The 27,111-nt window shown below is 40.9% G+C and overlaps 1 protein-coding gene across 1 annotated transcript; it reads right to left on the bottom strand.

Moving 5' to 3' along the window:
- Nucleotides 1-15: 15 nt before the first annotated feature.
- On the bottom strand, nucleotides 16-27,111 carry LOC139630723 (carbohydrate sulfotransferase 11). The gene is made up of 3 exons (XM_071494407.1): nucleotides 26,546-27,111; nucleotides 13,851-13,930; nucleotides 16-1,510 (listed from the first exon to the last, which is right to left on the bottom strand). Exons 1-3 carry the CDS (start codon nucleotides 26,637-26,639, stop codon nucleotides 665-667), a joined length of 1,020 nt encoding a protein of 339 aa, XP_071350508.1. The 5' UTR covers nucleotides 26,640-27,111; the 3' UTR covers nucleotides 16-664.

Raw genomic sequence — 27,111 nt, 5'->3', positions numbered from 1 at the left:
AAAGCAATAAACAGGTTCTTGTTGAAATGCATTTATTTGAAAATTGTGAGAGAACTATTTTATCTATTTTGGTTTGTATGACTTTGTGGAGTCAGAAATAACAATAAATAAAGACAGCATCACAGTTACACAAAAATCTCTTCCTACAGTACAAAAAAACCAAACAAAAAAACAGTCACAGTTACAAAAGTTGTTGTCTGCTGGGGTCAAAATAAGCCCCACTATTAAAGGCACATATGTTTGGAGACATTCACTGTCCAAATGTGATTTTAATACTTTCATTATGTTACTGCACCTTGTAGATATTACTTTTGTGCAAATTACACATCTGAAACAGCAGACAAAGTGAAATGAAATGAAACCAAATTTGAATGACATTTCACACATTCACTCTTTACAGTAAAATATAATTTGCCTTCATTAGGCAGAAACGTTCCTCTTGTGATGGAAGGTCCTTTGTGCACAGACGTTCTTCAGCTTGAAGTATTATCTGTAAAAATAAGCTCTCATCAGGACAGATTTTTACTGCTTTCATGGTGCTTCTTGCAGTATTTGCTGTGTCCGTAACAAGGCCTACATGGAAGGAAGCATCTCAAAAAACAAACTGTACTTTTCCAGGATTTAAAAGTTCAAGTGGAGTCTGTGGATGAGTGACGTCCCAGCCTCATCTAAACTTGAGGTAGGCTGGTACGGAATAGTTGAAGAGCAGGAAGTCCATACGATAGAGGTTGTACAGTTTCTTCTGGTAAAAAGGGCTGATGTTTTGGAAGAACTGGGCTGCCATATCTCCTGTAGTCCTGGTGCTCTTGGACGAGGCAGGGAAGCTGACCTGGTCCTCCACCCCGGCCAGCTGCAGCACATAGCGGGAGTCCTGCTCCAGCGTCTCGTATTTCCCCACCACGTCGTAGTGGATGAGGCAGGGGTGGCACAGCGAGTGCACCCGCTCCCAGTGCTCATTGAAGGGCTCCTCTCGCTGGGTGGCTGGATCCACAAGGTAATACACAAACTCCTCAAAGGAGACGTCATTTCCTCTCTCCAGAGCCTCCGGCTGTGGGTCAGGCCTGTGGCGCCGCACTATCTTTGTGCCGTATCGTTTGTGAAAAGCTGTGTTGTAGCTCCGTGTGAATTTGTTGCGATACGCAGACACCAGCCGCTCGAAGGGCTCGCGTACGAAGACGAACTTCAGGTAGGAGCGCAGGCGCTGGTTAATCTGGGAGGTGGAGTACTCTGACAAGGTACGGAGGTTTCCTGGGACATGGGCCTCATTGGCCGGGATAGCAAGTGGATCTCTGTGGGAGCCGGCAGCGCCTGTCAGAACCATGAGCACCCGCTTCCAGTTGGTGCAGGCCACTTTTGGTACGTAGCAATACAGCAAGCCATGTTGGTCGTCCACGATGACGTGCTTCAGGTCCTCAGGGATGAGGACTCTGCGTTTGCGGGTGTAGGAGTGACATGCTTCCTCCAACAACTCCCGTCGGCCCTGATGGATCGCCTGTACCGCTGATTCAATCTGCAGGAAGAAGGCAAAGAATAATTAAACAGGAAGGATACAGGATAAAACCTGCAGCACTGTCCCACTTTTAAAGGATAATTCTGGGTTAGTTTTGCCCATTATTCATATTGGTTATAAAGTTATTTTCCTCTATGAGCTGATTGCTGAGATCTGACATCACTATGAGAAAATCAGATGGGGCAAAAACATCAGTGTCTGAGACAGATTCCAAAAAAACTCCCACATCAACCAAACATATCGGGGACTTGTACACACATACTTTTCCTGTGCAATGAAGGTCTCTTTCTGATATTTTAAATTTTTACATCAAAAAAGGTGTAAAAACAATCAGATAATTGATGTTGTCTCAAATGAGAACATCTGCTTTTCTTTGTTTTACATCACTGTAAATTGAACATCTTTGGGTTTGGGACATTTGAGCACTGGGAAACTGAAATAGTAGTTTTCATAATTTTCTAGTGTTTAATGAAATAAATCAAATAATCAGCTTATATTATCTGAAAATAATAAATTAAGCCCTTGTTAAATTCACATTGTCACTAAATTTATTGGGATTACTAAACAGCACAACAGCATGTTTGAATCTGCCTTAACATCTGACTTCTTGTGTTTCTTGCCTGGTTGGATTTAATTTTAGCAAAGTCATTGTTATCAGATCTCAGCAGTTAACTCTCAAATAGTATGATATTATCATAACTGATAAAAACAATCACCAAACCTCAATGACCTGGAGTAATATTAAACTAACACCTCGACCTCCAGATGATTATTTATGGTGAGGAACTACAACAACCACACATAAACATTATGAGCTGCATATCATTTTATGCATATTTGCCTAAAGGCAAACAGCTCATCAAACTGACTGCATTTATACAGCACTTTTCTAGACTTCGAGGTCACTCGATAAACTTTACAATACATTCACACATTCTACCACCAGCTGGTCGTCCTCAGGCTCCATGAATCAGTTAAACCCAGTATATACAGCAGAGTCCATGTTGTCCTGCTGATAAGATTACTGCAAACTTTCTGAAAACCATTGCATTACTCTGTTTGTTCATTCCCTCAAACATGTGAGCACCCAGGCTGGGTCCCTCTCTCTCCTTCCTGTTCCCTCCCTCTCTCGTAGTATTGTGTTTTCCCTGCAGGTCTTTCTGCCTCCACAGCTGTGGAGTCTGGATCTGTGACTGCAAACCATCCACAGCCCCTTGATGCTGCTCAACACCTGCTGCTACAACTTTTTTTTTTAATCAGTGAAATGCTGTGACAAAATATGACTTGTACAAACATGTATGACGTATTACACAGATGCTAACATGTGACATATTGTGACAGAGAAACGAAAAAGACAAGCGCTAATATTCTGGCAATATTATCAAGCAGTTGTCAGCTGATGTAAATCCTAGAGTGGAGATGAGCAACTGCTGTTTGTTGTCTTCTTCTTGATGCTGTTGTTGTTCTTGTGGTAGCAGAGGTGGTTGTATTGTTATTCATCATTATTACTGTTGCTGTCACTATTATAAATATCATCTCTCTCTCTCTCTCTCTTTGTTGGGGGTCTCTGCAATCAATATTATAACAGCGCAGTCAGTCCCAAGTACCGTGGGATAACTTCTGTTGTGATTTGGCACCATATAAATAAATAAATATTTACATTCATACATGAGACCCACACACACTCTACACCGATAGAAAGGGCACTGTGGGGCTCAGATTTTGCCCAAGGACACTTCAACACATGGACTGGAGGAGTCTGGGATTGAACCACCGCCCTTCTGATTAGTGGACGACCTGCTCTACCTCCTGAGCCACAGGATGTTTAAGTTCAGCCTTTAGCCTTAGCCTTTTTGTCTCTGTTAGGCCCTTTAGACAAACCAGGAGCAGACAGCCTGTGCACTGCTGTAAGCTCTCTGAGTGTGAACAACTATATTCTCAGATACCGCTCCTCTGGAGGTCTTAATCACAGTCCATCCCCTGGCATCTGCGTACAGCTTTAATAAAATCACGGGTCAGCCAGTTCAGCTTGGCCTCCTCGTGGCACAAACACCTTATTTACTTCTTTCACTTCATCAGGCTGGCTCACCACTGCAGTGGTCGGAGCCCCGAGCCCCGAGCCTCTCAGTTTGACTCTGTGCCTGACGCCATGTGTGGCTCTCTGTGTTTGCTGGCAGTCACTGGACCACGGAGGAAACACAGGACTGGTCAAAGAGCGTGGAGCCAACACTCACCCTGCTCTCAGCAGAAATGTGCGCAGTGTGTTAACAACACCGTCTTTCCACCTCCGACTTTCATCTCCTCGTGTGAGCCGTATGCATGAGTTTGTACAGTTTTCTTAAAATAGTCACCAGGATGCACCACAAGACCAACATGTCAGTAAAAGAGAATACCAAAGTCTTTTTAATGCGCCCATGATGCAAAAAGCTGAGCTTGTAAATTTAAGCCAAGATTCACTAAGTGACCATATTCATAAATCCTGGTTTTCACCAAACCACTGGCAACATAATCTATGCAGGATGCTTTGACAAGTGTGATATTAGATTAGATAAAGAACACTCAGATTATAAAGGTGTTTTAGAGAACCAAGTAGTGGATTAGTTTCAGATTTGAACCAACCAACACTTGCAATGTGTATTTGCTTTTCAAGTCACTTTTTTAAGCCATTTGCTGCCTCCCTTGAAATGTTTAAAGCTGCACTAATCAATGTTTTTTATATTCACCAATAATAAAATGATTATGTGAAATTTGAAAGGGGTCATTTCTCAGCATGTTGTAATATCTTTGAGCTCATTGTTTAGGGTGTATGGGTCTTCAATAAACCCCCTGTCCAACACCTGCTCTGCAGTAGAGAGACGAAGTCAGCAGCTCGCCTGTGAGCACATTCAGCAGCTACGAGCCGGACAAATCTAAACGGAGAGTGAATATTTGGACTTCGATCAGGTGGCCAAAATCAACCAAACAAAAACGACGAGAGAGCTCAACGCACTGCAACTCAAGAAAGCATGTAGAAAGCCAATAGACAAAACACATTCAGAAAACCTCTTCATCAGTTTGACAACCCATGCACTGCCTGTTTCCAGGAGACACAAAAATGTGGGACGCACTTGTTCAATGATTTGAGACTTTTGAACTGGAAAGCATTGAACTACAAGTGTGCAAACAGTGAGCATTTACGGTGCATGTGTTGTGTGCTTCTGTATTTGCTTGTGTTTTGTCTATTTGGATGTGTTTTCTTAAACTGCAGTGTGTTGAGCTCTCAGGGCCACCATAGATATTGTTTCCTGTCAACTGGATGTGAAAGGAGACAGTTGTTTGGTGACATAATGTGATGATATGTCAGTGTTGCATTTACAAAAAAAAAAAAAAAAAAATTGGCAGCTTTAAATTTAATATCGTCAGTTTAACAACTGAGGAGCAACATTTATCTGAAAGAGTGAAAGACTAACAAAATATTTATCTATCTATCTAAAATATTTTGGGCTTCCAGGAGCCATAGCTGGGCATCCTCAAGGGCCCAATTACTATCCAGGTTTCTTCAAAAGGCATCGTAATTGGTTGATTGAGTTGGATTTTGTGAGTCTGTAAGCCACGTCTGTCACTTCACCCGCTGCACAACAGAAAAAGCAACACAAACGCATTCATATGCTGTGTTTACTAACATAAACAAATGCATCAATCTCGCATTAAGCCCGTTCACTGCCCGTTTCCTTCCTGAGTGCAGAGCAGCTTCCTCCTGTTGGGGAAGCATTAAAGTGGAGGGGAACAAAGAAAATATCACAAGCGATTAAAAGTAAATGATTTCTGCTGGAGCTGGTTTGTTTTCTGGCGTGTACACCTTCCATCTCCTCACAGGGAGATTTAACTGGGAACAGCTGTTACAGAGCCACTTAAGCAATACTCTGCCTCCAGCTCCAGCGTTCACATGGATGAATATTAGAAAAGCTGTATGGATTTATAGAGATGAAGTGCATATTCAGAGCCCCGCCCCGGGGTGTTTATCGGAGAAAATCCCCTTTAATTGGAAAAATCCGTTCAGAAAAGCTCTGTAATAAATTTAACCGCAGCAGTCATTTAGTGCAGGCAAACTTCTCTTTAAAAGGCAGAGTGAATTTATCTGTGTTTTCAGTATCAAATGTGGTTTTGTTCCAAGGCACAGAGGAGGCTGAAAAGTACCATTTTAATCCCCAAAATCTCAGCACCCAGTGATGCAGTGACGTTATTGTAAACCCAGTGAAATGGGATGATAAAGAAACACACGACTACACTGAAAATACTTTCCCTCAAGTGTCCAGTGCTCTTTAAGTACATCCAGTGGCAGAAACAGGGTGAACTGGGTTAATGCTGTAAATCAGTCGTTCCCAACCTGTGGCCTGGGGCCCACTGATGGACTGCGAAGGTTTTGCAAGTCATTTGTGAAACGGTACAATTTTGGTGAAAAGATGTTTCTATCTCAGTCTGATTGTGCGCTAAAACATGAAATCCATGGCAAAAACTGGAGTATCAAAATTGATAGCTGGTTAGCAACAGGAGGAATTAAAAGGAGTCAAGAGACAGATGATGAATCGACAAGTGATCCATCCAACAAAAAACTACAACTGAGCTTCCCCTGCTCTCAGTTCAATCATGATTAAAATAAAAAGTGCTCTGAGAATGTGCCATTTGACCTCTGTGTTGTTACGGGGTCGGATGTGGGCTGCAAACATCAAACATTTTTGAGATTTTCAAATAGGTCATGAGTATGTATTATGTATGTATTGTAGAATGTATTATATTTCCTTACAGGTCATGTTTAGCTCCATGGAGCGGAGCTGTCTTCTTCACTACACTACAAACTGATCTGATTTTATGTTAATAAGCAACATTTACTGGTTGCATATTGTAATTAAAGGGATAAGATGAAGATAATCAAACTGTTGCAGTAATAGTGCCCATGATATTAAATCCACACTTCCACTTCTGTGTCAAACTGCATCTCTGTATGTCTGGGCTGAATTTAAAAAAGAAGGACCATTTCCAGGCCTCTGCTCCTTCTCTCCCTGACAGTCTGTTAGTTTTACACTATGAAACAATCAATCAACACATTACACCACAACATTTTTCTATTTTGATAAACAACACACTCAATCTCAAAAGATCAACATAACTGTTTTTAGGGGTCTAGCTCACCTGGTAGAGAGCGTACTACATATCAGGGCTGAATCCTTACTGTGGTGGCCCGGGTTTGAATCCACCCCGGGTCCTTTGCCTCATATCACCCCTCCTCTCCCCCCTGCCTCTCCTGTGTCTCTCTACTGACACCATCTAATAAAGCAGAAATGCCAAAAACTAAACTACTGTGAGAGGATAACATCACTACTCTTATAGAAACGTTAAAGCAGAACAGGACTAAAAGCTCCAGTACAGAGGCTGTTGTTGGACGGTCCCACCACACCTTTCCAAGGTCGGACTGTGTCCAACCATTTCTGTGATTTTCTGAAATTAACAATCCAACATTCACACCCACTACACACGGTGACTGACCCACTGTTTCATGTGAACAACTGAGTGAAACACTGGACATCTCACAGGATAGACTCTGAAAACATGTGACGCTATCACCATACTTAGACAATATTGGCTACCTGTGTGAAACTGCTGCAGCACCCAACTGTGTGGAGGTTTGTCAGAGCTCACTAGGTCACAGCTCAGAGCGCTGATGATTTACTAGAGCAAATAATTTGGATCAAACTGTTTTACAGTTACAAGCAGGACTTTCAGCGGCTAAGAGGAGGAACACAATAAAGCAATTAAACATAAGAGACATAATATTATTTTGATGGTTTCTGTCAGATGAAATTTTACAGTGCGGAGTCTATTGCTCAGTTTTTGATAAAATGATGCAACTAATATTAATGTTTATGACACCATCAGTCTGGTCTTTAATGTTAAAGTTTAAATTCTAATGATTTTACTGTTACTTGTAATTTTACTGCATTTGTCAGACACAAAGAGAATCTCTGAAAGCATTGTGAACCGAACTAACTAAAGATAAACAATGTTAATGTCATCAGTCTCATTAGTAGGAATAGATTGATATGTGTGGAAGGTCTGCCTTATTTGTAGTGTGTGGACGTGAATACATTTTCATGCTGAACCCAACGTGTCAGACCTCTTCCTGTCTGTTGATTAAAGCCCTAAAAGCAGCCTATAGATGCACGGCTGCCAACAACAGTAGTTGGACAGTAGGCTGTAGTGGACTTTGGGATACACTGAGCTCTGAAAGCAGCTTTGAAGCAATACAAGGAAAAGTGCACATCAAGTGCAGATGAAGTGCACTGAACTGCTAAATACTCGACATAAATACAGCATTATGGATTTGACCAATCATGACCGAATCAGGAGTTATTACAGATAATCCTGAGGGGGACAGGAATGCATGTAGCGCATTTTATGCCAACTCATTGAATGGCTGTTGAGACATTTTACTCAAAGCTATATATTTCATCCTAACGGTGGGGATCACCAAGAGATTCATCCTGCAGGGACCATCAATCTCTGTACAGACATTTATGAGCACGCAACCAATCATAGAGATATTTCAGTCTGGACCAAAGAGGTGGACCAAAGATGGCCGTTTTTATTCTCTGCTGCATAGAACAACATCAAAGCTGCCATGAAAAATATCCCAACGGTCAAGACATCACAGAGATTGGGAGAGATTTGTGTATCAGCCACTTTGTTACTCAGAGCAGGAGTCACTTTCCCAAAGGTTCAGCTGAGATAAGTGGAAGAGAGCTGGTGCAAAACAGATGGATTCAATTGTACTGGATTTAAGATGCTGACAGTTGAACTTCATGCATTTATTCTTCTTCCATACTCCTACACAGGTTCAACCACAAGGGCTTGGACATGTCACATATACACATTTCAGGGGCCAGTGGCTCAATAATAATAAAAAAAAAAAACAAGACCTGGGGCCAGATTTACTGAGGTTTTTGCTCCTGAAAACCTAATGTGACATTTTGCCCTAAACACACGTGCTGTACTTATCAAGCAGACGCAGCAGGCTGGAGCTGCAGTTTGAATGTCATTTGTGTGTCACTGCAAGGTGTCTTTCTCCTCATTGCATATGCATTTAAAGGAGAATTGTGAGAATAATAAGAAGGGATGTTGAAGGAGGACGATTACGTATTCTGGTGGATTTACTGAGGTCACGCTGCAGGTGACTGTCTGTCCTGCAGTGAAGATTTTCTAAAACGAAGGCATAACCACAGTGCAGATGGGATTTACAAGAGCCATCAGGAAAACTGTGGTAGGAAAAGAGCTGTGCATTAAATATAGACTTCTATACAGCGAACAGCTGATTATTAGAAACAAAACTGAAGATATTGAGCTTTTATTGATGAACACAATGATTCTGATTATTGTGAGGAATAGTGTTGTGGTTTGTGAATCTGAACTTGAACGTAAATGATGTAAAAATGTGTTTGGTTGCATTTACCTCAGTGTTTAACACATCAACACCACCTCCATCTCCATCTCCACCGTCAGTAAAGTAACATGCCAAAGTACAGTGGACAGGAAAAGTAAGTGAACCCTCTGGAATGACCTGGTTTTCTGTCTTAAATGGTCATGAAATGTGATCTGATCTTCATCTGAGTCTCAAGTGTAGACAAACGCAACACGCTTCAGGTAATAAGCATACGGTGTGTTTTCATTGGACACAGTCATCAAATATTCACAGCGCTGGTGGAAGACGTAAGTGAACTATTGGATTTCACTGGCAGCTATAACTTTAGACCAGCTCTTCCAGTAGCTTCCGATCAGACCTTCACAGTGTTCAGGACCAGTCTTCCCACAGAGCTGCTTCAGCTCAGACACATTCTCAGGATGTCTGGTGTGAGCTGAGGTCACTCCACAGCATCTCTACTGGGTTAAGGTCTGGGCTCTGACTGGGCCCCACAACAGGTGGACTTTTCTTTGTCAGAGTTGAGTTTGAGTTTGGGATGGATATACACCCATTTTTAGGATCAGAAGTGGGATTTGGGACCAAAAGGTCGTTGGTTTGAAATGTTCTCCTTCCTCAATTCACACAAATGCCCTTGAGCAAGGCACACAGCCCCTCCAAGCTGCTCCTGTGTGATTGTGTGTGTTCATTACTCACAGATGGATTAAATGTGTGTAAATATCACAGGACAAATGAGGAATTAACCATTAACTGTTAAATGTCTGATGATGTCGAGCTCTCCAGGCCCAGAGGCAGCAAAGCCCCAAATCATGATGCTCCCCCCACTCTTCTTCACCACTGGTTTTCATGTTGGTATCGACTTCCTTTCACACCATGCATAGTGCTGCATCTTCTTCATAAACAATCTAACCTCCATTCTTTTATTCCTGTGAACCTTTAGCTGTTACTGTGGAGCTCCGTTTTACCTCAGCGAGCACCTAGTGTTATGCTTGTGGCGTCATGTCACCTCTATGGAGAGCAGCCACAGACTCGTGAATACCTAAACTCTTCTGAGATCTCTTTTTATCTCATGTGAGGCCCGGTTCACATCAGCAGGTACTTCCTGTGAGCAAGGTCAAAATGTTTGAGTGCTTATTATAAGTCAGAGTAGCTCTAACCCCCACCCTCAGTCTGGGTTCACTGATTAGACCCAGTGTATGTCTGAATAAGAACAATACAATAATTTGTCTGTTATTAGTTAAAATAAATTCAGTTCATAATTGTAACTTAGATGAAGATCTGATCATATTTTAAGACCATTTTTATATACAAATGCAGATAATTCTAACTATATTATCATTTGCTTTCTCAACTTCTCAATCTCATATAAACCTCGGAGCTGTGAGTGTATCTGCAGGGCAGCACCAGTCGACCTGACTGTGTGATGAGCTGCTGCTGAGGCTGAAGACACACAGACCTCAGACTCAATGAAAATCACAGCACACGACTGCACAGCACCATCTTCTCAGTGGATCTGAGTCGAGCTACCAGCTCTGCAGACAGCAGTGGTTTGAGCTAAATGCTAACAGGCTAACATGACGATGACGCTGGCATGTTGATGTTTTAATTCAGCGTAGAGGAATGCCGTCCCCTACATGTGTAGAAAATTCCTTGGTAGTTGATCTGATGGTTGTAATTCACTCAAATCAAACACGTCAGCCTCGTGGTGGCACTAAAGGAAGAAGTCAGAGGATCAACAAAGTCAATGGGATTCATCATCATTCAAGTGTAAAATTTCAGTGCAGTCCATCCAATGCTGAGACGTCCAGATCAACCTTGTTAAACATGCACATATTTTACAAATAATGCTATTAATTAGGGCTGTCAACCGATTAAAATATTTAATCGTGATTAATCACATGATTGTCCATAGTTAACTCGTGATTAATCGCAAATTCATCACACATTTTTTTATCTGTTCTAAATGTACCTCAAAGGGATATTTTTCAAGTATAATACACTTATCAACATGGGAGTGGACAAATATGCTTGCTTTATGCAAATGTATATTTATTATTATTGCAACAATCCAAAACAATGACAAATACAGTCCAGAATATTCTCCAGAATAACCTCAAAGGTACTTGCATGCAGGCTTTGAAGCTGAACTTGCTGTTCAAAAGACCCTTTTATTCATTTCTGCTGGAAATGCTGCGCGTTTCTGCTGCCGTCCAAAATGTTACTGCTGCATTGCTTCCTCACTTCCCAAACTACAGGAGCGGGTCATAATCACAGAACATGCGTGCGTTAATCGCGCATCAAAAAAATTAGTGCCGATAACTTGTTATTATTGCGTTAACTTTGACAGCACTTCTATTAATATAACCTATTATAACTTCAACTCATACAAACATTAGTTACTTTGAGCTTCTCAGAGTTAAACTGTGTCTGAACTGGTTGCTGAACGTTTCAGTCATATTAAAACTTTGTCTCCCATCTTTAAAAAGCACCATAACTGTAAATGCTGCACAACACTATAAAAACAAGCTCCATTACAGCCACATTAATTCTAGCCAACTGCACTCAACAATTAGCTCGTCACATGGTTAAACAACCGTGATCTGCAAGACAGCTGATGCAACCTGATGAAACAAGGGAATAATTGTTTCCACGGTGCAGTTTGGATACTGAACCATATAATTACTGGAAATTTCTCCAAATGTTCAAGGTCCTCTTCACCCAAATTCCACACAGTGGTATCTAACCCAGGCTGAAACTACTGCGTTAACGTCACCTAAATGAAATAGACAGTAATGGCATTCTGGGTAATGGGTTATGAAATATTGTCCTGGTTACTCAGGACAATCCACAGACCTCACTGTGAACACCTTTTCTACCCCAAAAATAGACCCTATGGAAACTGCTCAGACGATGATCTCATCAGGATGGCGGACTTTCACACCTTAAGAACTACCAGGCTAACAGCAGCAGCAATAATACAAGGTGTCATTACGTTAATCATGTATTTATTTGCTCCAGTGGGCCACTTCAGCCTCGGGTAACGACAGCCATCACGCAATGGACACTCATAATTTCTGTCTCCAACCAAGCTGAGCTCCAGTTGCTCTGCAGTAGTAAACCAGAGCACCCAGAGGACCCCACAGAGAACGTGAGGACATGCAAACAGAACAGAAAAGACCAGGGTCCAGATTAAAGGCCAGAACCCTCCCGCTGTAAAATGAATAATAGCATTAAGATAATAATAATAAGACAAATAAACTCAACACTGTAACTAGACATGTGCTCACTGCTGCACTAAATAGCTGTGCAATTTATTAATCAGCTGACAGTAAAGAAATTCTTTCCATTTGTTCCAGTTGGTTTCCAGCTGTCAGCCTTGAAGCCACGAGTCACACTGTAGAAATGTTAGGTCTCCAACAGACAGTGGGATGTTATGGGTCTTACTTTTTTACTGTATGTAATTATTCTAATGTTCACACCGACAAATCATATGATCCAGGCACGTTGTCCCCCTGGTAAGCTGGGAAACAATGATATAGTTGACCATGAATGCAGCACAGGGGAGATGATAATAATGTAAAACAGTGGTGAAAAGGTGGTAAACTTCATTAAATGAAAATGTCACCTTTATCACAGACTCCCATGTTAAAATGCCCAACTAAACAGCAGAAATAAACATGTTTACAGCCTGGTACAAAAAATGGTTTTGGCCTCTGTAGCTAATCTCCTCCTTCATGACAACTCTAAAGGGAGTACGTTTTTATATAACTCACCCGTTTAAATTTTATAAAGGCTTTAAGTTCTGCATGACTGAACGTATGCTTGTCAGGCACTGACAAGTCAGGCACTGCCTAGATGGCGACAACGGAGCAGCCCACTGAGCTTCAAGACCGCTCTTCAGACACTACGTCCATCTGTACTTACAGTCTATGTGCCTAGTGCAGGCTGCATTTTTTTTTATCATTATTGTGAATTTAAGATAAATCTCATTCTTTTGTAGACAGCAACTGTGACTGTAAAAGACTGTGGTGACTTTAATGTGGACGGGTTTCCGAGCACATGAATATTTTTGTGCTTCTGTGCCCAAAACTGTGCTGCCAGCTGATGTCTTAGGACACTGATAATTTCTCACTACCTATAGCGCTAACGTCATCTTCTCTGTGTTAGCATCATCATTGCTACTAGCTGCTGTTTCTCACTGCAATTCTGTGTATTTTGTGCACATCCATTTGCCCTTTGAACATTACTTTGACTGGTTCCCAGCAAGGCGCTTAACTTTTACCCACCCTGCTGCGTGTGTCTTCTAGACTGTCTGTCCAGAGTTGAGACATAGTTTGGCTTTAAACTCAAGTTAATTCATGTGGCTCCAGCTTTCTTCTTCAGCAGTATGTTACACTTGCACATCATGTTTTCCAGAATTAACTTGGCTTTTTATTTTCATTTCTTCTTCTTGTCATTTCTCCTCAGCAGCAAAAACCTCATAATCCCATCTCATGCCACTCTTAAATAGACATTTCTGATATATCCCCCCCAACTGTATTCCACTTTCATTTCATTAAACATCTGGCCAAGCTTGCTTGTGGTTAATACTGACTGCCAGTTATTGTTTTGGCCTTTCCCTGCACTGTCCTAATATATCAGGCTTCAGTGCCAGGAACAGGATCATAAACTGTCCATCCATCATTGCCTCTGCCTGCTTGTCTAAATGGATCAATGAGAGCTGAAATTGAGTTTGCAGTCAAAAATATTTTGCCCAAATATGCAAAAGTAATCCTGAATAAATACTTACAAATAAATACTTAACATGTGCAGAAAGAGTCCAGGCTTAAGGCGTGACTTTACAGACTGTTTGTTGTAAAGTTAGGACATCCTAGTTAAGAGAGGACTGACCTGGTCACCATCATAAAGTGTCTGTAGAGGACTCCTTCTCGACTTCTGCCCACTGCTTCTTTCACCAACTGGCTCCGAGGCTGAGGGACGACAAACAATTAAAGGTTAACAAATACATATATTTCCGTAAGCACAAATATGCTCCATTGACCATCACATAAAATAAAGTAAATACAGTTTTTGGATAGAAAAGACAGGGAGTTGTTCGTCACAAGCCTTAAAGTGATACCAAAGATCTGAGTATCCAACTGTAGATTTGAAAGGTGGCTGTAACAATCACGTACCTATTAACAGTATGCTCAACAGGGTCATATGTGAAGATTTAAGTTTTTCATTTTTGTTTTTACAAAAATATGACTGGACTGTTATGAGCACAGGAATGAACAGTAGAGGTATGCTACTTATTTACACTGTAAAAGCAGGTCATGTATGGAAGACTTAAAATGCCTAAATAAAAACAAATCTGAAAAAGAAAATAAAGTGAAATATGATACACATTGTTATATGTATTTCCTTTTTATATATGGTTATTGTGTCTTTTTATGATTAAATTCAAATCTTGTTTTGAACAGTGTCCAAGCCCAGAGGACGCTGCTGGAGTATACCACTTTTAACACTAGAAAATAATAAAATAATAATAATAATAATAATAATAAAACAGTTGAAACTTAGAAAGTAAACTGCAGTGACACCAAGAATAAAAAAAAATGTTGCATGGGAAGAATAATGTTAATTTTATTGGTTTGTTATTGCCACAACTTTATCTGCTCCAGTGCTCTTGTAATGGCAGATAGAAAAGGTTTTGGCAGTTCAGAACATACAATTTTCTATATTTAAAAAGTTAATTTCGTCAGACTGTGGGCAGAAGAGCAGCAGGAAGAGAAGCCTAGAAAAGGTCTGGGTATATTGAGAAGCATTGCTGGGAAGCTTGAGGTATTGTTTGCAGGAATGAGTTTTCACTGCAGCATCAGATTGCACGGCTGCACAGGGTCAGTACTAGAATTTCAACCACAGTGAGTCTGTGGGATCTTAGAGGCAATGTGGGGCTGCAGCTCTGTCACCAATGGGGTGGCAAGTGGCAAGAACGAGGTGTCAACTTAAATCTACGAAAATCAACCCTCGGCTTAAATAGTTTGAAACAAAATGTGACATCTACAGCTAAAAAAAATCTTGGTGAAGTTCTTATTTTGATAGCACAGTCACTCAGTGGAGCAGAGTTTGGGAAATATGCTACAGCTAGGGGACACTTTAGCATAAAGTCCGGAAACAGGGGGAAACAGCGAGCCTAGCTCTGAAACAAAATCCACCTGCCAGCACCTCTAAAGCTCACCAATTATCACGTTTTATACCTTATTTGTTTAATCTGTACAAAACGCACAGTGTACAAAAAAAAATTTGTAGATTTAGAGAGAATTATGTGACAGACTATTTTTTGGGCAGGAGCAGTGACTTCCATTTAGATAACACTCAAATCTTTACAGTACTGAATATGCAAAATATGAATGCTGTGGTGTTGATTTGTTTTACTGTTGTATGCTCCAATTTTGTGCACGTTATTTCTTTTTCCCCCAGAGATGATAACAGGCTTTAGGTAACCCTTTAGGAAAATTAAACTTCCGGCCCAACATATGTCTGGGTCCTCAGCCCGAGTCTGGCTCATATACTTCCACATCTGGGTAGAGTTTGGCTGTTGTCCTCTGGTATATGATATGACAATTGGATGATTTTCTGTGTGTGCACCAGATGTGGAAGAAGCATTTTACAGTCATGTGCAGCGTATGGCCAGATTCGGGCTGTGGAAGTGGACGTATACTGGGCCAGAAGAAAACAAGTACGTGGCCCAAGTATGGGCCGGAATTATTTTGCTACCCGGTTTAGTACATCACATCGTAATAATTATTTTTAACATGTATGGTCCTATATAAAAATATATAAAGATTATTTAAAAAAAAAAAAAAAAGAAGTACAACCAAATATTCTACGAGCCAACAGCCAGTCAGCTAAAAATGTATATGTAGCTAAAGGACCGGCAGCAGGGGAAAACAGCGAGCTTGGGTCTGTCTGAAGGTAAAGAACTCTCCCTACCAGCATCTCTGAAGATCACCAACTAACATGTTGTATCTTGCTTATTTAAATCATATGAATACCTTTGATCTTTCAGTTCCCAGTCTTTTGCTGAGATAAGCTGGCAAGTTGCAGTAGGTAGTCTCCTACCTTCATAGTAAACAGAGACAGGTTAATTACATTATTAGTGAAAAGATGCCAGGTTCTTTCAACATCTTCTTTCAGTTGCTTATTGTTCTGACATTAATGACACTGCCAACAATGTGAATAATACGTAGGAAACTAACCTCTGCTGTTATTAAATCATTCTAAACACACTTCAGTTTGTCTGCAGTCCCAAAGATTGCCTGACTGTTTTCTTCTCTTCACTTCTCTTCATTAAAGCAATACGTTTCCAAATGATGAAATAAGCAAGAGATAACCCAAGGAAAACAAGAGGCTTCAGGAAATTGCCTGACTCTCCTCCAGGTCTATTTCTGCCACATAAATCAAATGTGACTCATATTCCTGAAATCTGAACTTCTCTTGTTCTGTTTTTTTCTCTGTTACTGGACAGTGGCAGTGCACCGCGAGTCAATAACTTCACGGTATCATGCCATTCTAAGCAGGTGGGTTCATAGATCATCAACACGTGGCTCTTGACAGACAGGCAGACATGGCTGTCATGACATCACCTTCAGTATTTGGGTTGACAAATACTGGGAGGCAGGACTGAGACAACAATAAAACCATTAGCTTGAGCCAAAATTTATAGAAAGTTTCCTCTCTGCGAGAAAAGGATAGTTACCGTTGTAGTAAACATCTGTAAACAGAGTCCTGAAGCTGCAACGTGTCTCAGCAGTGCAACTCAGTGCTGAGTCAAGGAGCATTACTGGACATCTGTTTCAACTCTTCACATCATAGATCAGGCTGTTAATTCAAAATAATGTAAAAACACCATTAACTTCAGCATGTTCTGTGAACTTAAATATTATTAAATAATCCAAATCTTATTTTTGGCAGTCCACAGCTGCAGTAATAACATCTGTCTACAACTGCATTTACACATACATAGGATGCTAATTAACAGCATTAATTCAAGAGCCAAATTATGTCATGAGAATAATGCAGCGACAAACAAGCAGAGACTATGGAGGACCAAACTGGCAACGCATTCACTACAATATTCAGACGAGAGGAGGACTCACATAAGTGGCCATGTTTTTGTGTGTGTGTGCCTTTTTCCTCTCTGTGATCAGGCCAGTCAAGGGTGCCAAGCAGCTTACAAGCTGTAAACCCAGTGACACACTCACGATAGGGACGGCCAAGGAGACATGGACAGTTGTGAATGTGTAGTTATGACCAATAATATAGGAGAGTACACTGGGTTATCAAAAGACTGTAGCTGTGATTTGTTGAAATTACCCACCAGCTACACATCACATACTGTGGGTAACTGATGTTAAAGGAAACAACTGTGGTTGAAGAGTTGGTTCCTGAACTGACGTTGGTTTAAGGCATGAAACAACATAAATCACATTAAGCCTGTCAGAATATTCATGTGTGCTTAGTTACTTTTATTCCTTGTTTGGTTTTTGGCACCACTGCTGAATTCAGCTCTTTTCTGTTGACTCTCCATCCTTGAACTTTTATCATCTTCACAGACTCTCCTTCAGACTGCTCCCTTTACACCTTTTCAATATCTGGCTAAAGTGCGATTTCAGGTCTGTTGCAGAAGTTTCTTGGACTGCAGTTGAAAAGTCTTTTTTGCTTAGGAAGGTTCATAACTGAGTGAAGCTGGTCGAATTCTGTAAATGATAAAGAAAGGATCTTTAATACTTCCTTTCTTATCTCCTTTAACATAGGAAACACTGGACATTGCTTTACAAAAGGAAAGGAGAAAAAGCCATCCCACAATTCCTTGCTGCACCAACATTTAAAGTGATGCACAATTGTAGTTGCACCACAGCAGACCCACATAAATGTAGAAACAACAGAGCACCTGTTTATGCTTGTGACACAATCCAGCTGATTGACTGAGCTCCAAATAGATAGATTTCTTCTATTTCTAATCTGTCCACTGAGGAGTCATCTTCAAGAACAAGCATAATGAATTTATAGTTAACAATATCATCAGCCTAAAAAAATACTACATACATAAATGTTGTTTCACTAAATCCCCTGCTCTACTTAACAGATGTATAAAAATGTCAAGCTAAATTCCTTATTTTTATTTAATTATTCTTCTAATGGCCCAACTTTTTCTACTTGTATATGCTTTTATATTACTTTGTTTTTGTGGTTAGAATATCGTCTATGTGTTATAAACAAAATTAAAGCAAAAAAAAAAAAAAAAAGCCTAGTGTAAGTGCATTTGGATTCTCTCTTTTCCTTAATCCTTTCCTTGACCTCATGATGTTTTTAATCAAGGTCAACGCAAAGTGGTAAGGAAAGGATTGGATTATTTTGACAGCAGCCTCGGATTAATTTACACTTGGCTTTTTGAGGATTGAACCAACACAAGAAGCATGAAGAGATTGAGTGCAAATAGGGTCATAGTGTCCTGAAGTAAAATGACATGAATGAGTCTCTAGAAAGTAAGAAATTACTTTAAAAATATGTGCTATATAATGGTAAAGTTGTTAGCTTGGCTCAGTCGCTAACTGGACAATTAACTCAGTCTACTGAAAAGACACATTTCTTCTATCGAACCCTGTCTCATGAGGGTCTTCAAACCTTCCTCTTTTTTAAAACCTCTTTTATGGAAGTTTTTACTTCAAACTAAATAAAAGTGAAGGGTGCAACACAGCTAATAAGCTACAAGGGCTTTTTGCATGGAGTTTCTTCGCCCTTGCAAGCAAGTCCACTATTTGATGCAATGATTACTCATTGTTTTAAATGCTGGTGGACTTAATCATTCACAGTATGTGGCTAATGAGCTAAAACTTGGTATTACTGCTCAATCAAGGGCCTTATGTCACATACAAGTGGATGTTGGTTATAATTAATTTTAGGGAACATAATTCCTAACATTTGGAAGCTGGCAGGATGTCATGTTTATTATGATAATAAAGGAAACAGTAATCTTAGCTAATTCTCATGGAACCTGAATAATCCTCTTTCCCGGCAAATTCACCACTGCCAAGAAGGCAAATTATGCCTTGTTACCGGAATGAGCAGAGTCAGAGATGCTGCTGGATGCTGTGGCCACAGAGAGGTTTTCTCTTCTGCCTTGAGTCACCAAGGTGAAGGGAGCAACAGTACACTGATTTATTTGACCTGTTTTCTAAACACATTACCACTTCCTTTTGGAAACTACCAGGGAGTCAGGAACACATTTCCAACAGGACCACTCCCAAAGTGCCCCCCCCCCCTTTAAATGAAACGCCAGTCAGCAGAGGTAACGTCTGAAATAATTTAGGAACTGACAAATACCTGGCAGACTGTGAGCGTTTCAGCAACAAGCTGAGATCACACACTGAAAGACTGCATTGTGTGTCATCACTCCTCTGCTAATGTGGCATCACTCAGCAAGTGAGGAAATTTACAATCTGCATTTTTCAGTATTTAACAAAGAACCAGATGAAAATATCAGGGAATTAACTTAATAAATTGTTATAGTTGAAAAAGCTGAATATCAGGGGAGGCAGAAAATGGGATAGTCTAAAGACAAAAAAGTAGGGGCTATATTTTTGCCACAGAGAAGAAATATGGCATCCCCAAAAGTAAGAAGAAGTAAGAAATTGCTACAAAGACAAACACAGCTTCTCAGGCTATGGACTCAAACCATGTGCTATTCTAAGCAAACACTGTCTCAGCTGTTAGCTCAAATTCCTCCACTGAGGAGATTCACCAACCCCACCTAAGGACTGTTCAAAGGAAGGAGTAGTCCTGTTGGTTTAACCCTGTCTAGACCCAAAACTTTGCAGCATTCCTCCTTCTGCTCTTACAGAACCGAGGCCTTAGGAAATGCAAAATATAGAAAGGCTGATGTGTGTTCCTTCGTCTAGGCCATAAACGGAGCTCTGTGTTTAGGTCCCACTGGGAAAACTGGGGCCCCCTCCCCGCCTCCTTGGCCTCTCCTGCCAAAGAGCAGCTTTACTGAGAGACACACTGTACAAGGGAAAGCCTAATCCTTTTAGGCCACAAATGTGTGTCCAAAGGGTGTTAGTGCAAAAGCAGAGGCATAAGGGTGGTGCAGTGTCTGTTTATTGAGTCATTAGAAGAATGTATGCAGATGTGAGATGAGCCTTTCTGATCCTGTTCAGAGACATACGGCTACGAGGGTCTGATGTGCATTTGTGGGACGACACATTAGTGGGCTTACTGTAATGTCAGTTGGATAATTTTGGTTTCCAGTTGCATCTTCCAGCACACGTGCATGTAAATGGTTGTCAATGCCAATGTCTCTCTGCAAAAGGTGACAAATAAAAATACTTAAGAAAATCAAATGTTGCACACTGACACACGCAGCTGTTAGGCAAGCAGATGTCCTCTGCTTCTCTGGACCCTCTCCAATGTTAAAATCAAGTTGAAGGCCTGCCACACTCTAATGCAGATCTGAACTCTGTCACATGCCTTATCATGTGCTTCAAGCAGGGGACACTGGTCAGTTTTTGGAACGCTGTATTTCTGTTCAAGGAAAACCAGGATCTTGGAATCTGAGTGAAGACGAGGCTGGGAGAGAGTAAACAGCCTGCTAGCAGCTCTGTGGGGCTGTGAGCACAGCAGGGCTAACATCAGCACACATGCTCATAATGACAAGGTTAGCATGAAGTTTGTCATGATGACCTATCCTGCCGAGTGGTGAAGAACAGGACAGACCCATTATTCCAGGGATTATTCCCATATGGTTACCATGGTTACCACTAACACTGTTGGAATTAGCTATATTTGTTTTGCTCTGCATTGGTAGCATGAAACCAACTGTTTATAGCTCCTTTGAAATTAGCTAAATTGATTTTATTCGTGTGATACTGCATTATTTTGATGTAACTGCCAAACTTACTGATCTTAACTGTCTCTCCATCTTGGCTACATGTAATAACATTTTGAATGATATGACATATTGAATGATATTACATGTCAGCATGCTAACATTTGCCAAATACTGCTAAAGACAAAGTGCAGCAAGGCTGATGTAAACTAAAGTACAGGACAAACTGAAATTCTGAGGCTAAATGAAAAAGGGTCACCAAGCGTCTTAGGAGTGTTTTAAAACTTCATGGCATCTATATGTTGGGACTTTTTACTCTGAGCCAAAAATGTCAAGATCACCAAAACTATTAAGACACACTCTGTTTGGATTGGATACATAAATGCAGAAATCTACTAAAAAGCATTATAAGACTTGCAAGTGCAAGTGCAAAGGCAAGACTAAGCATCATCAAATAAAAGAAAGTAAAATACTACATGCAAATACTTAGGGTGCATGACACACATGTGCACACAGTCATGAAGACACAGGAGTCTAGTGGTGATTTGAGCCAATTGCTTACGTCAGACAATGACAAAGCTAAACACACTGATGTTAAGCACAGCTGAGGTACAGTACAGTACAACTGAGGCTGGTGGTAATGCCAATAATTTTAAGGTGTTTTTCATAAACCAGAAACTGGTCAAACAGAATTTTTTAAATCAGTGGGATAAATGCTGTGGGCACCATGAATAACTGCACAGTGCCCTGTGCAGAGATACTTTTGGCTCTAAATGAAAGATGTCAATTCATACATTATTTGTCAAAATATACTGGTGTAACAAGTGCCGTTAGCATGGCGAGAAACTATCTTGCTGCCATGTGGCAACACACAGACTTTAGTAAAACAGTCCAATTCTGTAGTGGGGAGGTCTTATTGAGCAATATCAGCAAGAAAAGAGCATCCTACAACTCAAGTCACTTGAGGATATCAGTTCTGAGGGCAGATGGTCTTAATGAAAGTGAACAAAAAGCATGCACGCTGCAGAGTATTTGCTGAATAATCAGCTCCTGCAGCTCCGTGTCATGAATATGCAGCTGGCTGAACAGCAGGCCTCCCCTGTCCTGTCATCAGACAGCCTCAGATGGCTGAGGATCTGACAGGCGCTGGGAGGCAGAACTGATTTCAGTTGGCAACTGTGCCGGGTTTAGGTTACACACTGTTCCTTTGTGGGTGTTTTGTCCTGATTTGTTTTTTTTTTTTTTTTTTTTTTTTTTTTTTTTTTTAAAATTGGATAATCTCACAGAAACTGATCAGATGAGATGACTGTTTCCACCCTCAAGACTTCCACTGTCATGTCCAAGTTATATCCAAAGACACCCGGAGCAAATGTGTTTAGTGCACCACAGGTATTCCAATGAAGATAGAGGGCTGAACATTTCATTTTTATGACTCTTATGGCCTCCAGTCAAGCCCAGACACAGCAGGTATGAGCTGGAGATACCTCTGCTGTGCAGGGATAATCACATCTGCCCCAAGGCCCAGACGGTTCTCCAAGGTTCTGCTTGTAATTCAGTAGCTGGAACTAGCTACCTGATAACCGTCAACTCACATCTGTATCTGTAAATGTTACTGACAACACAGAATTTATACTCCTGGGTTTTGACAATGCTATAACACATGACATACCACATTCCAGACCCTGCAACACAACACAGCCTTCCACCTCTTCAGTTCTTGTGTCTTTGTAAACTTTATGGGGAAACCACAGCTGCTCTTGTAGTAAAGACACCACACATTGCAAGAGACACTCACTCCTTCTGAGACAGAGTCAAAAAACCTGTCATTTTCAAGAATGTGACAAAACTCTGCCAGAGCCGAGACCAGTTGAGATTTTTTTGAAACCCATGTTTCTTGTAATGATTTAGATGGAGGCATCTCATTTTCTGTAAAAGTATTTCCATCTTCTGCGACTGTGACTGCACAGCATACACAACATGTACTGAAAACCCGCTGTTACTATGTAATTATCCTAAATTTAAAATAGCGCTGCTTGCAGAAGACTACAATTGAAAAACAGGACAGTTTTACACTGTGTAACTCTGGCTGGGCAGTGCATTCCTTTGTTATGTGGCGGCTCTCTTGCAGCTTTATATAGTCTTTGAACAAACAATATGACCTTTACCCTAGAAGGAGCAGGAGAGGGACGGTGTAGATGTATCTGAAACCAATTTAAAATAGTTCAAAGCTGACAGGCAGGTTTTAAGACTGAAATGTGAGATACCTTCTAGAGTACTATATGGTACTATATAATACTATATAGTACACTCAAGCTGTGTCATGAAAACACAGAGGTAACCTCTTTGAAGTAAAAATATATACCTGCTTTTATATCAGCATTTATTTGCACATGAACGTACCCTACATATCCTGTTCCTGTTTGGAGCACACCCTCATAAATTAACCCTAGATGTCTGCAAGATGTAATTAAGTACATCAACAGTAGCCAGGCATGACTCAGGATTTATAGTCAGGAGAAAAATAATCCAAACACCACCTACTGCTTTGAGATTTAAAGATAAACCAAAAAAGGTTGCTGCCATTTTTGTTGATCTTGGTATAAACAATAACCTCCTCCTGTGTCGCCATGTCTGTTATGTTTGCTTTAAGCAAACATTTGCTTTAAGCAAACATAACATGATTTGGTCCTAATTTGCCTCTTTTTTAAAAAATCCTCCAGGTACTTATAAAGGATGCAGTAAAGTCTATGAACTATGCTGGTTGTAGCACAGCCACTTTTTCTTCAACTGTGGTCCAAAAGAAAAAATAAAAAAATTAAAAAAATAGTTTCCCAACCACTTTTCCTTGACCTCAATGGAAAATGTTATGAGGTCAAGGAAAGATGTGGAGTAGAATTCATAAAGATTTCAGAAACAGAACTGCAGGCTGAGAGAATCCGAAAACTTTATCTGCAACACATGGACAATAAATACTCCTATCCTAACCACAAAATTAAAAAAAACAGGATTGACATGTTGAAATAAGATAACATGAAGTTGCAATCATGCAAAGTTTTCCATTAGTTTTGGATTGCATTACAAAAAAAAAAACAAAAAAACAAAAAACAGGTGCCTTGTTGTTTCTACCTTTATGTGAGTCTGTTGGGGAGAAACTACAATGGTGCACTGCTTTAAAAGTGAATCCACTAGATGCTTTTAAGCAGAATTCAACCTAAGTGAGCTTCAACATGAGAATCAGTTCAAAAACATTGATTATAGCCAATTTAATATGTGGTAAGTAAGCTATCTTGATAGTTGGCTAACTGGTAGTTAGCAACCCACAACCTATGGCAGCCACAGGTACCTGGTGTCCGAGGTTCTGCTTTGGGGACAAGTTTCTTTCAAGAAGTGGTACTAAATCAAGATCTAGGTATTTGTTAGGAGACGGGGTGGGGCTGGTCCAGCAGCCATCACTTAGGATTGGTCAAACAGATGTGCTGTTGTATCTCAACTACAATATGCACAACAACACAGCAGTAACCACTATTTCTCTTCTGTGTGTATGCTGACAAGGACTTCTTAGAATGAATAACAATGGGGAGTGCATTTTGGACCCACATGTAAAAATGTTGCTGTGGCCTTTTCAGTTAGGTTCATCTGATCCTTCCAAGTTTGTAAAATACAGCGGAAAAAAGCAGCGCATCATCGCCCACCTTTGGTCTACAAGTTCTCTAAAAGGTTTGGGTTATAAGAAGCTCCAGGTTCTGAGTCATGAAGTTCCTGTAGTGGAGTGCTGCACTACTTTCTGCTGGCCTGTTCTGTTTTCACAACAGTTTGACTTCTCGTCGCAGGAAGAGCACATGTGTAACTAACAACATAATTGATGGTTCTGTCTAAGTGTCTGTTCAAGTTTCCCTTTAAGCCACGACACCAGTGGGAGCTTCTCCTCCCCACTGTCGCCAAGTGCTGCTCATTGTGGGAACTGTTGGCTTTCTTGACACAATACTGCAAGGTCTTGACTTTGCCCTGTAAAGTGCCTTATGACAATGCATGTTATGATTATATATAAAAATAAACTTGAACTGAAAACCAGTCAAGCCAGCATGTACAACATCAGGGCCCTCGCATTGACATGCCTGAATGCAATGCAGCCAATAGCAATACCATACCCCTGTTTTTCCTTCTATTGCATGTTTAAATGTCTGCTGTGAAGGAGCCTTCTCCTCCTAAGCTACTGTACAGTAAATGGCCAAATATTGACCAAGCTGAAATATTTCCAGTGCAGATATAACAGAGTTTAATATGAGAGCAGTTTCTCCAACAGAATCAAAGAGAAAGTGATGTGTGAACGCACAGGAAGGGGAAAGGCACACACAACCAGCTACTGTAAATGAACCTTCACCACCAAACTCTCCTGGAATGCATCAAACACGGCGGACTGGTGAACGGTGTGCAATCATCCAAGGGACACAAGGTTTTCTCTTTAACCCTGCATGCTTCAAATAGCCGCAAAACGTGTACTTTGGTAGTGTAGCATCACATTTCAAGCTAATACTTTTCGGAGGTATGATGGTATGAAATCCTCCTGCTGGTCCTAATAACTCTGGACAGTCTTTGCCCCAGGTCACGCATCCAACACATGCAGAACTGACTGACCTCTCTATTAAAAATGCTCCTCAGAGCATGGGCTATATATGCTTTTTGGCCCATGATATAGCTGGGCATGTGTGAATGAGGCCATTGTGTGTGGCAGAGAGGGCCCTGGAAGAGGTGGAAACAGATCTCAGTGAGGGCCAACCCCACTGCCAGCCAGCTGCAGCTTCTCCCAGCCTTCCTCCACACAGCAGAGGAAACACTCGGCTAATCAGTTTGGTAATGAAACTGTTCCTCTAACAAGATGTGCTGCTCTCTGGGGGAAATCCAGACACAGGGTGGGAGTGGAGAGGGGTGAACGTGATGGTACAGTGGGAGGACATACAGTGATGACTGATTATGAAAATGTTTAATAAGACAGGCAGAAATCCCATAATCATTTCCACATCCTATTTCCAATCATGCACTTTGTGATAACCGTGTCGGATTACCCCGATGCCTTACAATAGTGACAGTGTCTCACATGAATGAGTTTCAGTGTTAAGACAAGTGTACATGACATGAGCAAACCTAAACATAATGAGAGCAGCTGATGTGCTGCAGTGTAAACTGAGATCAAACCAACAGCCCCCACAGCCCAGACTGTAGAGATCCTTTTGTTATCATACATGAAATCATTCCCAGTGCCCTAAAATATGCTTTCAATGAATGGACTCTATGTTCAAAGACATACACTGTTCAATGGGTCTTTAATTTCTTTTAGATATTAGAGATAAGATTTTGGATTTTTACAATTTACAAGCTTTGCTGGAGCTTATAAATAATTGATCATTTTCTTAGATGTATTTTGTTGCTGGCAGATGGGAAAGACTTAGACTTAAAGCTTATTGACAGAGGTGAAAAACTGCTGGAATACATTTTAATATTTGACTTATTTTATTGTAGTTCGGTGGAGACTTGCTCTTATTTATTTATGAATATTTCTTTTAAGTTTTTAGACTAGTTAAAAGGAGAAAATGAAATTTTGTTTAAATTACAAATGCAATTAAATGTAATTGTAATTGAAGACATTGTCCACCCAGGAAAAGGGGTGGAGACAGGTTTAAAATGAAATAAATAATAATGATAAAAATATTCAGCTCACCTGGCTTCAGACTGCTGTTAAAGTAGAAGATGACCATGATGAAACAACCCAGAAACAAAGCGAAAAGCATCCGGATGACTTTGGCTTTCCTCATCCTGACTCTCTGGAAACGACCAAGGAGCCGAACCGACTCCTGCCCGGGTTCATGCGAAGGAGAGGCGCTTTGTGTTCTGACGGCGGCGTCTTACTTTATCACCGACAGGAGCATCGATCCGGCTCGCTGACCTTTGTCGCTCCTTATTTTGCTGTACATCCTTGCATGTCCAGCCTGGAAGCCGCGGCGGTGAAGAGGGAAAAGGACGGAATGAGAGGAGCCGGGCTGCAGGCTCGTCCCTCCGTCACAGTGGCCGTGCCGCGGGCTGCTGCGGGGGAAGTGGATCAGGCCGGTGCGGTCCGAGCACAGGCCGCCCGTCTGTTTGTATAGGGGGGGATTTATACACCCGAGCAGGCGTTTGGGCGACTCGTTAACCCCTTTCTCCCCAAACACAGGTTTGCAGCGCCTCAACAAACTGTGGTCGAGCTGGAGAACTTTTTCACATTTCCTGTAAGACCTTTCAAAATAAAAT

This window comes from Trachinotus anak, unplaced genomic scaffold (genome assembly GCF_046630095.1).
Source record: "Trachinotus anak isolate AG129_WGS33_773 ecotype Australia unplaced genomic scaffold, CSIRO_AGI_Tana_v1 ptg000013l, whole genome shotgun sequence".
NCBI classification, from domain to species: Eukaryota; Metazoa; Chordata; class Actinopteri; order Carangiformes; family Carangidae; genus Trachinotus; species Trachinotus anak.
The sequence above is the reverse complement of the archived record's forward strand: the minus strand, read 5'-3'. Positions and strand labels throughout refer to the sequence as shown.